Source organism: Physeter macrocephalus, chromosome 1 (assembly GCF_002837175.3).
Source record: "Physeter macrocephalus isolate SW-GA chromosome 1, ASM283717v5, whole genome shotgun sequence".
NCBI lineage: Eukaryota > Metazoa > Chordata > Mammalia > Artiodactyla > Physeteridae > Physeter > Physeter macrocephalus.
The window spans coordinates 22,187,250-22,200,973 of record NC_041214.2 but is presented as its reverse complement, the minus strand read 5'-3'; the positions used below and the strand labels follow the sequence as shown (position 1 = coordinate 22,200,973).

The 13,724-nt window shown below is 37.5% G+C and overlaps 1 protein-coding gene across 1 annotated transcript in view; it reads right to left on the bottom strand.

Annotated features, from left to right (window-relative positions):
- Positions 1 to 7,310: 7,310 nt before the first annotated feature.
- LOC102989593 (phospholipid scramblase 2-like) overlaps positions 7,311 to 13,724 on the bottom strand; it is a 24,663-nt gene continuing 18,249 nt past the window's right edge. The window contains 2 exon segments of the mRNA XM_024131821.1: positions 7,311 to 7,370; positions 9,773 to 9,934. Coding sequence (XP_023987589.1) covers positions 7,311 to 7,370; positions 9,773 to 9,934 — 222 coding nt within the window.

The following is a 13,724-nucleotide window of genomic DNA, read 5'->3' as shown; positions in this document are numbered from 1 at the left end:
TTATGTGAGATTTTTCTTATTTCATGAGGTAGGATTGTATTGCTATAAACTTCCCTCTTAGAACTGCTTTTGCTGCATCCCATAGGTTTGGGGTTGTTGTGTTTTCATTGTCATTTGTTTCTAGGTATTTTTTGGTTTCTTCTTTGATTTCTTCAGTGACCTCTTGCTTATTTAGTAGTTATTGTTTAGCCTCCATGTGTTTGTGTTTTTTACAGTTTCTTTTCCTGTAATTGATTTCTAATCTCATAGTGTTGTGGTCAGAAAAGATGCTTGATATGATTTCAATTTTCTTAAATTTACTGAGGCTTGATTTGTGACTGAAGATGTGATCTATCCTCAGAATGTACCATGTGCACTTGAGAAGAAAGTGTAATCTGCTCTTTTTGGAAGAATGTCCTATAAATATCAACTAAATTTATCTGGTCTATTGTGTCATTAAAAGCTTGTGTTTCCTTATTAATTTTATGTCTGGATGATCTGTCCACTGCTATAAGTGAGGTATTATAGTCCCCCACTATTATTGTGTTACTGTTGATTCCCCCCTTTATAGTTGTTAGCATTTGACTTATGTATTGAGGTGCTCCTACATTGGGTGTATATATATTTACAATTGTTTTATCTTCGTCTTGGATTGATCCCTTGATCGTTATGTATTGTCCTTCCTTGTCTGTTGTAACATTCTTTATTTTAAATTCTATTTTATCTGTTATGAGTATTGCTACTCCAGCTTACTTTTGATTTCCATTTGCATGGAATAACTTTTTCCTTCCCTTCACTTTCAGTCTGTATGTGTCCCTAGGTCTGAAGTGGGTCTCTTGTAGAGTATATATATGGGTCTAGTTTTTGTATCCATTCAGCAGCCTGTGTCTTTTGGTTGGAGCAATTAGTCCAACACATTTAAGTTAATTATTGATATATATGTTCCTATTACCATTTTCTTAATTGTTTGGGTTTGTTTTTGTAGTTCCTTTTTTTCTCTTGTGTTTCCCACTGAGAGAAATTCTTTTAGCATTTGTTGTGGAGCTGGTTTTGTGGTGCTGAATTCTCTTAGCTTTTGCTTGTCTGTAAAGCTTTTGATGTCTCCATTGAATCTGAGTGAGATCCTTGATGGGTAGAGTAATCTTGGTTGTAGGTTTTCCCCTTTCATCACATTAAATATATTCTGCCACTCCCTTCTGGCCTGCAGAGTTTCTGCTGAAAAATCAGTTAATAACCTTATGTGTATTCACTTGTACGTTATTTGTTGCTTTCCCCTTGCTTCTTTTAATATATTTTCTTTGAATTTAATTTTTGATAGTTTGATTAATATGTGTCTTGGCATGTTTCTCCCTGGGTTTATTCTGTATGGGACTCTCTGCGCTTCCTGGACTTGACTGAATATTTCCTTCCCATGTTAGTGAAGTTTTCGACTATGATCTCTTCAAATATTTTCTCAGACCCTTTCTCTTTCTCTTCTTCTTCTCGGACCCCTATAATTTGAATGTTTGTGTGTTTAATGTTGTCCTAGAAGTCTCTGAGTCTGTCCTCCATTCTTTTATTCTTTTTTCTTTATTCTGCTCTGTGGCAGTTATTTCCACCATTCTGTCTTCCACCTCACTTATCCATTCTTCTGCTTCAGTTATTCTGCTATCGATTCCTTCAAGTGTATTTTTAATTTCAGTTATTGTGTTGTTCATCACTGTTTGTTTGCTCTTTAGTTCTTCTGGTCCATGTTCAATGTTTCTTTTATTTTCTCCATTCTATTTCCGAGATTTTGGATCATCTTTATTGTCATTACTCTGAATTCTTTTTCAGGTAGACTGCCTATTTCCTTTTCATTTGTTTGGTCTTGTGGATTTTTACCTTTCTCCTTCATCTGCTGCATATTTCTCTGTCTTCTCATTTTGTTTAACTTACTGTGTTTGGGGTCTCCTTTCTGCAAGCTGCAGGGTCATAGTACCCCTTACTTCTGGTGTCTGTCCCCAGTGGGTGAGATTGGTCCAGAGGCTTGTGTACACTTCCTGGTGCCTGTGTTCTGGTAGGTGGGGCTGGATCTTGTCCCTCTGATGGGCAGGGCCACATCTGGTGGTGTGTTTTGGCTTGTCTGTGAGCTTAGTATGCCTTTAGGCAGCGTGTCTGCGAATGGGTGGGGTTGTGTGTCTGTCTTGCTAGTTGTTTGGTAGGCAGCGTCCAGCACTAGAGCTTGCTGGCTGTTGGATCTTAGTGTGGAGATGGAGACATATGTGAGAGCCCTTGCCCATTAATATTCCATGGGGCTGGGAGTTCTCTGGTTTTCCATTGTCCTGGACTCAGCTCTCTCACCATGGAGGCTCAGGCCTGACTCCTGGCTGGAGCACTGAGAACCCGCAAGCCACACGGCACAGAAGAAAAGGAAAAAAAAAAGGAAAGAACAGACAAAACTCCAAGAGAAACGGTAAAACTAAACAGACAAAAATCACACAAAGAAACACACACACTCACGAAAAGAAAAGAAAAAAAAGAGAGAAAACAAAAAAGGAGAGAGCAACCAATCAATAAACAAAGCCAAAAATGAAAACAAACACTAAAAACTAAACTAACAAAAACAAAAAACCAGAAACAAATCAAATGCAGAAAGGAAACTTAAAAAAAGGCAAAGAAAACATAAAATAAACATACAAAAACGATTTTTAAAATGTGTAAAATGAAAGATGAAAACAAAAGGAAAAATTTTAAACAAAGCAAAACAGAGGAAAGAACAAAAACAAGGGGAAAACATAATGAAAAATACAGTATAGTAGGAAAAAAATAAAAAGTATATTAAGAATGAAAGCATAAAAAAGAAAAAACAAAGTATATAAAAAATTAAAATTAAAAGAATAATAAAAAGAGAACAGCAGAGCAAAACAAAAAAACAGTCATAATAATAATAATATTTTCCTGTGGCCTCAGCTGTCAGTGTCTTTGCCCCCACAGTGAGTCAACACCAATCCCCGCCTATCCAGGATGTCGTGCAGTACTTCTAGGTAGGTCTCTGGACCTGCTGTGGGCACTGTGGAGCCAGCTCAGACTCTGACCTGGCCTTACTCCCATGTGTACTTGCCCTCAGAGTCCACAGTTGCCCCCAAGGTCCTCAGCCTCAACTGTGGGAACTCTCATCATCATCTATTCAGATGTTCCACAGTTGCAGGGTTTATCAAGCTGGTTGCGGGGATTAAATCTGCTGCTCCTGTGATTGCACGCAGAGATTTCCCTTCCTCTTCTTTGGTTGCACAGCCCCTGGGGTTCAGCTTTAGTTTTGGCCCCGCCTCTGCATGTGGGTCACCCTCAGGTGTCTGTTCCCCACCCGGGCAAGAGGGGACAAAAGCAGCAGCTGATTAGGGCTCACTTGCTCAATCAGGCCAGGGAGAGGGAGGGATATGGCAGTGACAATTTGGATGTGCAGGGAGAGCCTGCGGCATCAGAGGCCCACATGAAGTTACAACAGCCTGAGGCACGCTGTGCGTTCTCCCAGGGAAGTTGGCCCAGGAATGTGGGATCCTCAGCAGTGGTGGGCTTTACAGGATCCCCAGAAGGTGTGGGCAGTAACCTGCATGTGCTCACAGGACCCTTGGTGGCAGCAGCAGCAGCTGTGCACCCACCTCTGGGGACCGAGATAACAGCTGTGGCTCATGCCCACCTCTGGAGCTCGAGTAGGCAGTGCCCTGCCGTCTGTGAGCACACAGAGTAAGAAGTTCCTGTGGTGGGCCTGTGCCCCTCCTTGCGCACCCACAATGGTCTCTTGCCTCTCCGCTAGGTCCAGACATTTTCCTGGACTCCCTCCTATCTAGCTGTGGCACACTAGCCCCCTTCAGGCTGTGTTCACGCCGCCAACCCCAGTCCTCTCCCTGCGCTCTGATCTCCGAAGCCTGAGCCTCAGCTCCCAGCCCCCGCCCGCTCCAGTGGGTGAGCAGACAAGCATCTCAAGCTGGTGAGTGCTGGTCAGCAGCAGTCCTCTGTGTGGGATCCTAAGAGAGAAAATCTTAAAGTTCTCATCACAAGAAAAGAAAAATTGTAACTATGTGAGGGGATGGATGTTAACTAAACTTATTGTGGTAATCATTTTGCAATATTAACATAAATCATCATGTTATACATCTAAAATGAATACAATGTTATTTGTCAAGTATATTTCAATAAAACTTGGAAATATTATTTCACTATGTGCTGTTCTAAACTACATGTCACAACTCCTGAATCCAATTAGGTGATACTCAATTTACTTTGTCCCGTTATTGACGATGATAACTTTGATTACGTGATCATAGTGGGGGCTGCTAGGCTCTGCTGGATAAGTTACTCTTTCCCCCTTAAAAATTAAAAGGGTTTCATGAGAAAGTAATTCAAAACTATATCTGTGTCCTCAGCAAAATTTTAAATTTTCACATTTATTATATCTGTAAGGACACATGGTGTCCTACTTTACTTAATGGTAATAATCTCATAAAAATATTTTGATGTTCAAATTGTCCTTAATTTTGCTGGTTGGAGGCCTTTCAGATTCATTCTTTGAACACACCACCATCATTCCTTGAGCACCTTCTTGATTTTCCATAAGTTGTTCAAGGCTTATCTTGTACTTTTCCTGGCTTCAACTCTGGGATCAACCATTTCTCAAAGAGCTTAGTTCAGGTAGAGAATGGTACTTAGAAGCCAAGAGCTAGGACTTGGTGGGCAGAATAATGACCTGAGATGTGATGATTTTCTTTTGTTCTTTTCAGGGTGAGAAGGACAGGCAAAGGGAACCCCTGTTTTGAATGAGTCCATGACCCCATGTCTCTAAGTCACATCATCCCGAGGGACAGAACCTCTGAAGTGGTAAGGTCTCTACACAAAGGCAGGCATAGGAAATGGGGGGCAAGCACACAATACCTTTATAGGATTTCTTTTTGTTCCTCATACTTTGATCCTTTAAATGTCTGTGATTAAACTGTGCTGAATTGATTGAACCTTATTGACGAGGTAAGTAAAAATGAACTAGACTGTGGGAATATCATGGATTTTTAGGCACAGAAACCATTCTACTAAGGCCTAACAATGTCTGCCCTAGTGCAGACATATAATAATTCTTCTGTGAATAAATAATCATAGATAGGTATTTTCATGAATTTTTCTGATATATGATAAATTCATTCAACTAGAAGAGTACAGTCTGTTCTGACTGGAAATAAGTTTTCTTACTTATAAAAATTATTCTCTTGGTTCCATCTGATTTCTCCTTCTGGAATTTTGGTTGTACATAAATTGAAGTTGATATATCTATTCCTCAAAAATCATCTTTTCTCTCTACACTTTGTTAGACTTCCTGGAGAATTTCTAAAATCTGTCTTTTTATTGTGTTATCTTTCTTCCATCATATGGATGATATGATGTGGTCATCATATTTTTCAACCTCACTAACATTTTGGCACATCAGAATGTTCCCATTTCTCTATTGCCTGTTCCAGGAACAAATACATATGCAACATTCCCTGAAATCTCACTGAGATTACAAATTAAGATATTTATTGTAATTCCTGGTATTTTTCTCATTTAAATTTCTAATCTTTCATATTTGATCATTTTTCTCTTTATAAATATTTAATGAGAAGATATTTGTCTAATATTTGAACTTAAATGGGTCCTGCAGATAGTGTGTGGTTTCCTGCTTAAAGTTTCCTTGCACAGTTGAAGATAGAAGGAATTGCTCAGATTAACTGCAGTTTTACATTGCATAATCAGAGACCCTGTGTCCCATGCAAGGGAAGGGGAGGAGGAAGCTGGGGAGGAAGGGGTGGGGGGAAATGAAATCAAGATGTAGATGTCACAGAGATAAGGTCAGTATCTTTAACCTCTTTTTGGGTTGGTTGTGGTACCTGACAGCTGGCTTGGAAAGCCCTCCCCTTCTCTAAACTGATATAACTAATGCCTCTAGGATCCGGCTGTGCAAGTACCTCACTTTACCTGGCATGCTGTCTGTACCAACTCTAAACTGAACCTGAATACCTCTGTTACATCTTATCATTGTAATCTGGCATCTGGTGAATTATTTAGGCTAATGAAAGGTGGTCTGGACATCCCTTTTCCTGCAGTTCCTTTGCCATCCCAATGTTCTCAGCATTAGGAGCTAGTGGTGTTGGAGTTCTGCTGCAGAAGAAAGGAAGTCTCTCCCATAAGCTCTTATTTCTTAAACACATGTCCTTTGCATGAAGTAAATTGTGAGTTAGATATCTCACTCAATTCAGTTTTCTCTACAAAACAGAGTTTAAAAATTCCTTTAACTTTCTGACAGAAATGCTAGCTTCCAGTACTGGTATTGATTTTACTAATGGTATCATATGCTTTTGCTCCTTTTAAGGAGATTTGAAAGAGAATGAAAGATACAGGGTTCAGAATACCACCTGAATTGCTTGTTCACTGATTGTTTAAAAAAATCAAATATGCAAGGAAATATATCAACAATTTAAAAACTTCGGTTATTTGATTATTGGTACATTTAACACTAGGCCTATACTGAAGTTTATACCCTGCAAAGGAATATGTATATTCTATTAATACCTAGAGTAATATCGAGGTTACTGTGTTCTATAAACAATAGGATATAGGAACTAACTATTCCATGTGTAAATGGTTACTTCAAAAATTATAACAATACCCCAGTTTTAGAGTGAGTTTTAAAAATGTGTCCTTCTTTGGGACAGAATCAAAATCAAAACCATCAAAAATGGTAATTTATTGTCTTGTCAATGTGAAGATTTTACTTGTACTAGCAGATTAATTTATCAAAAAGCTAAATATAGTGTGGATTCCTGAATATAAAACAAACACATTTTACTTTTCCTTGATATCCATATTGAGTATTATCTGAACATAATTGTAAAGGATACTGAAATTATGTTAATGTTAACTCTTGAATATACAGTATTTGTAAAATAACATGAGTTGTTACATATGAAATAACTAGATTTAACAAAGTATAATTTTACATTATAATTCCTTTAATAAGTCATTAATTTTTGCTATAAAAATGGAAAATGAATCAGAGTATAATTCAAAATGGCTCTTCATAAGAAGTTTCATGTCTAAAGGTAAAAGTCCTATGCATTTCTCCCAAATACACAGCAAACATTCAAAGAAAATGTATAAAACATTTGTAGCCAGTGAACAGAAAATGAACCATAGTTTCAAAGTGAAATAACATTCTGGGACTACAGGCATTACAGAGTATTTCGCATATGGTACAATGACTTTCAAGAGAAAAAAATGATGAGTTTTTCTTTTATACAATCCCAATCAGTATAGACATCAAATTTTCTGATACTTTCATTAATCTGCTACCATGTTCCTGCTGTCAAAAGCTGAATGCAGCCACTGTTATCATAAAACATGAAATCCTAGATAAAAACAAAAATACAGAAATGAATTTTCAACAGCAGAACAGAGATAATTCTGATGCAGAGATGCTGAGGGATCTGATAAAATACAGTAATATATCTGTTAAACAAGAAACAAAAAACTGTAAAAAGTAAACCTGGAGCTAGTCTATAGCTGTATAAGCTCTACCTGCAGCTTTCAATTTTAATAGCAATTAAATACTACAATTCTATTCATTTGTTGATAACTGCATGAATTTGATTAATCTTCTGGTAATTTCTCCATATTTCACTTTTTAAAAATCCCCCTTGGGATCTTTCTCTTTCAATCTTTCTCCTCTATGTTTTGTAGTCCTTCTCTCTCCTACCTTGTGACTAGAGTTCCATGTGCAATTTTTAGTTTTGTTTTCCACAAGAATGACAGCCATCTCAAGAGTCAGAATGCACCTTAGAAATTTTTGTGTCGGTTTCATGATTTGTATTCCAAATTTGCTCACTGTGTTCCCCAGCTTGTTCCATCATTGTGTATCCAGATGCCCTCCCCTATGACTTTGGCCAAACCCTATAGAATTTTTCTCTCACATCTATTATTTTCCTTTATTCCTTCAACAGAAATAATTTAATCCTAGTTGCTAATCACTTGCAGTTGCACTATTGCAATTTTACCTCTCAAATTCATTTCTTTCTAATAGACACCAGAATCTTTCTAAATTTTATATTTATAATTTTTATATACATCTAGTTTGAAACTAAACAATTAACAAAACAATTTTTAATGAATTACCAACAAAAAGTTGCCTAATCTTTAAAGGACTTTTAGAGGAAGGCCAAAGTCATTTCTCAATAACCCCACCATCACCCCCAGTAGCATTTCCCATCTATCCAGACATGCCAAATTGCCTCTCTTCCCTAAACACATCATATCATTCACATTACTCTGCCTTTGGTTGAATCCTTCCCTTAAGGTTAAGGTTAGATTTTGCTTTTTATTTGAAATGAATACTTATTGAAAATACAATTTTTACACAGAACTCTGGTTATATTAAAAGTTATTTAGAAAATATTATGCATATTCCAAATTAGACAGAACTGTATAACATTGTCCCAAAGACCCCTCCCCCTGCTTCAATAATTATTAACATGACCAATCTTGGTTCAGCAATTACTACATCCCCTAGATCTCCCTGCCTTCACCTCCATTATTTTAGAGCAAAAACCCTGACAACATACCACATTATACTGAAATACCTCAGTGTTTGCAGGTAAAAGATATGGACAGTGTTTTGCTTTTACATAACCCCTATTATCATCATCAGAGCTTAAAAAACCTTAATTAGTCATTATATCATCAAATAGCCAGTCAATGTTCAAATTCCCTGAATGTCTTTTTAATGTGTTTTAACACTGATTTGTTCAATATGCAAACTTGGTCCACAAACTGGGTAAAGTTGATGTCTCTCTCCTTTTTTCATTTTATTTTTCTTTTTATCTTCCTTGACATTTGTTTGTTGAAGGAACTGGGTCATCTTTGCTGTATAGCATCTCACCTTTTAGTTTTTTCTGACTGCATCTTCAAATGAATGTTTAAGATAGTTATCTAATGATTGCAAATCTTGTTTGTATATTGGAATCACCTGGGAGCCCTAATCAGCTTAAAGACTTGGTCCCACTTCCAGAGATTTTGGTTTACTAGATCTGGGTGTAGTCTTGACATAGGGAGTGTGAAAAGCCACCCAGGTGTTTCTACCCAGGTGTTTCTACTGTGCAGCTAAGGTTGAAAATCATTGTTCTGTCCCAGATGTCTTTGACTTTAGCTGTGTATAGAATCATCTGGGGAGTTATACAAACTTCTGATTCTGAGCTTCCAATTTAATTGAACTGGGGTATGATTTGGTACTTGTGGTTTTTGAAATCTCTCTAGGCAATAACGTAAAGACAAGTTCAGGATCATTGCTCTATTCCATGTATTTCCTCTCAATTGGCAGTTCGATCCAATGGCTTGATTGGGTATATACTCTTATCGCAGATTATACTCTTGTATTAGATGATTTAATTTAATAGTGAATCAAGAGGAAATCTACCTGTTTCACTGAGTTTTATCCTATGTAAGCCCATATTTAAAGTATTCCCCAAAGCACCAATTTTGATTTTTCAATACAAGCCCCAAAGACTAGGGCCTCTCCTTAACACATAATGTCCTTCTATTGACATGTGCAACTAAGTAGATTTTCCAGAGAGAACTAGTCACCTATGAATCCACAGTATCAGGAGAAACTGGAATTTAGGAGCTAGGATTAAATAAACCCTTTTGAACAAAACCTATAAATTTAAGAAGGTCATTCTAACATATACAATTTACTGAATAATTTAAGCATGATACTAGAGAAACCATCTATACCCAAGATTAGTAAGAATAGACTTACAATGAGGAAACACATGCCAAGTATCACAGTTTTCATTTTCACATTAATGTCTGCAGGGAACTGGATGACAAAGTTACTGTAATGTGTAAATATTTCTCTCATAAGCCTAGTAAACTGCTTGGAAATCTTGCCAACCACATTTTTTCCATCAAGAGATTTAATCTAAATAGAAAAAAAGGAGACAGTCTTAAAGAATTCTAGAAATTTTTAATCTACTTTCAAAGTTGGATTAAAATGAAGCAAATATACTCTTACAATTATGTGCCAGGTGGAACTATGAATGTTATATGATTCAGTAGATGCATACAAATACCTGCATCTATCTATAGATACATGAAAAAATTATTTCTTTGCCTTATGTGAAAGTTGTTTTGCTGAAATATTTAACTTTTTATTCTACATTAAGATAGACTTAATAAATGAGTTGAATTGATCCAAAATAAAAGTTAAGTAGAAAAAGATACAAATATGAAATATTTCTTTGATGAAATTTCTAGAAGCCATGGTGGGGGGTAGTAAATGAAACTCCCATCTGAATTCTACTTTAAGACAAGCACAGAGAGTTTATATAGGTCTAGTGTTTAAAGGTGATGGGAAGCCCCATTATCACCCACTGTCAGTAGGAAAATGTGAAATGCCAAGAGCCTGGAAAAGAGGACTGGCAGTTTTGAGTGAAGTAAAGTAACCAATAAGTAACTTGATGGGATGCTCCAGGTCAAGGCTTGGGGTAAGACTTGACAACAGAATGGGGCTGAACAACAAAGGAGGAAGCATGTATGAAACAAAAGAGCTCCAAAGTAAAATTTTTCTAATTTTACAATTCTGACTAAGGAAAGCTCAGGGCCATTATAAAGAGTTGAACAGATTGTGGCTGGATAAATGTACCTCACCAAGTGGACACGTGGGTCTGAATGTAGCCCACACTCACCAAAGTATGTGCAGGCAGGGTGTATGAAACCAGGAAGAGAAGTGTCCTTTTTGAATGTGTATAAGATACAATATGTGCTGGCAACAACCTTATGTTGACAATAACATAAATGTGGAGAAACTAAAAACAGTTGACTCATTTTGTTTGGATGTGGGTGGTTAAATTATTGGGTTGCCAAAAAGTTCATTTGGGTTTTTCCATAAGATATTACAGAAAAACCCAAACGAACTCTTTGGCCAACTCAATATTTAAAAACCTGAAATAAACTTCTAATATGAACACTGTAATAGCATAGATTACTGTTCATCAAATAGTCATTTCAATCCCCTCCCTCTGTTAGCCCAGTATACTTCCCTGCACATTGAAATTAGGATTGGACAGTGCCTTGTTTGACCAATGGAGTGTTAGTGGATGTGACACAAGCATAGACCTTAAACATGGATGAGCTGTTTGGCCATGGTCTTGCTCTCCTGTGATCAGCCACTAGAAAAGCATGATCCAGGCAGCTGCTGTTGCTACAGCTCTGGAATGAACATACGTGAAGCAGACCTGAGGGCAATTTACAGCCTAAATCAGAGCCATCTGTCTGAGCCTAGGTATATCCCCCAGACACTGTTGACCTACAGACCCATAAGCATGAAAATCAGATGCCTGTTGTTTTAAGCTATGGAGCTTTAGGGGTTCTTTTTTTTTTTTTTTTTGGTGATACGCAGGCCTCTCACAGTTGTGGCCTCTCCCATTGCAGAGCACAGGCTCCGGACGCGCAGGCCCAGCGGCCATGGCTCACGGGCCCAGCCGCTCCGCGGCGTGTGGAATCCTCCGGGACCGGGGCACGAACCCGTGTCCCCTGCATCGGCAGGCAGACACCCAACCACTGCGCCACCAGGGAAGCCCTAGGGGTTCTTATGCATCGTTATTGTGGCAAAAAGAGACACAAATCTCTTGTACAGTTTAGTGTTCCATCTTCTAATAGCTGCCATTTAAGCATTTGTAGCTAGTAAAGAAATCTTATTTTATTTTTAAATTTTATTTTTAGTTTAAAAATATTTTTTAAAATAAAAAATATAGAAGATAATTTACCGACCACCATAATCCTACCACTGGACATAACAGACAATAACATTTCCCCATTTTGATTCCTATAGCAAGAAATTTTAAACTTCACCAAAAGTCATTCAAAAAGTAAAAATTATAATTCTTATGGAAAGCTTCAAATATGAACAATGACTTACAACTGAAAAGTTATCAGGACTAGGTAATACTTACCTAAATTTCAGATAACCTTTTAAAAAGAGAAAATCCCTATAATAAAGTTATTTCAACTTTGAAAAAATTAATTGGTATTTGTGGCGCAAGAAGAAATATAAATTTAGTTTTTCTGTCTGATTCCTGACACAGAGCTCTAAAACTCTTGTAACTTTCTGAGTGATAGGAATTGTAGGAGAGTTTTAAAATTATAACATGTGACCTTTGTCCCAGGTTCCTGGCACACAGATGCTAAAAGCTTTGGAAACTTCTGAGTGATAAATCTTTTGTGGGCTTATGAGATGACTGGCTGTGGGCCACTGATAGCTTCAGGATTGGGGCCGGTCACCAGAAAGTCCAAGCCAAGGATTAGAGAATTGGCAAGTGGAAGGGGAGTGGGCCTTGTGGGGGAGAAGCTGGGGAGAGGCTAGAGATTGCCCTAATAACCAATGGCCAATGATTTAGTCAATCAAACTAAATGATGGGGTTCAGAGATCTTCCAGGGTGGTGAATGCATCCATATTCTTAGAGGCTGGTGCATCCCAGCACCATGAAGACAGATGTTCTTCTGTTCAGTACCTTTTCAGACCTCATCCTATATACATGCATGCCTTGGATATATTGCAGGTTTGGTTCCAGACCACTGCAATAAAGTGCATATCACAATAAAGTGAGTCACATGAAATTCTGGTTTTCCAGTACATATAAAAGTTATTTGTAAATTATATTGTAGCCTATTAAGTGTGCAATAGCATTATGTCTTGAAAAACAATGTACATACCTTAATTAAATATATTTTATTGCTAAAAAATGCTAACCACATTCCAGCCATCAGTAAGTCATAATCTTTTTGCTGGTGGAGGGTTTGAAATATTGTAAGAATTACCAGTTTGTGACACAGAGACATGAAGTGAGCAAATGCTGTTGGAAAAATGGTGCTGATAGACTTGCTTCACTCAAGGTTGCCATGAACCTTCTATTTGTAAAAAGTGCAATATCTGCAAAGTGCAATAAAGTGAAATGCAAATAAAAGAGGTATGCCTGTACTTCATCTTGCTGTTCATCTGTATCCTGATAATATACTTTATAAAACCCATTATCATGAGTAAAATGTGTTTCTGAGTTCTGTGATCCATTCCAGCAAATTATTGCCTCCGAGAATGGAGTTGTGAGAACCACTGCTTTATAGAAGGTTGGTCAGAAGTGCAGGAGTTCTGGGACTTGTGATTAGCATCTGAAGTAGGGGCAGGCAGTCTAGTGGACTGAGTCTTTAACCTGTGGGGTATGGATCAACCCCAATTAGTGTTGGAATTGAATCAAATTGTAGGACAACCAGTTGGTGCCTGGAGAGTTGGAGAATTGTTTGTTGTATGAAAAAAGTTCATACATTTGGTGTCAGAACTGTGGATTAAAAATAGCATTATGTATATTACATTTGAATTGAATTCACAAATCCATAAATTTAATACCAATAACTATTAAGATATTCTAAAAAGAAAACTATAGACTCATAATATAAATATAAATGCAAAAATCCCAATAGAAAACTATCACATAAAGCTAGGTAAGGGGCTTCCCTGGTGACGCAGTGGTTGGGAGTGTGGGAGTCCAGCTCCTGCAGGTCCAGGAATACCCGAGGGATGGACAGCGTCGGCGAGGGAAAGTTAAATAAATCAATAACACTGTGTACGTACAAGCATGATCTCTCTCTTTATTCTCTCACAGTCAGATTTATATACCCTAAGTGATTACATCATCAGGTGCTTAGCTAAAACCTCA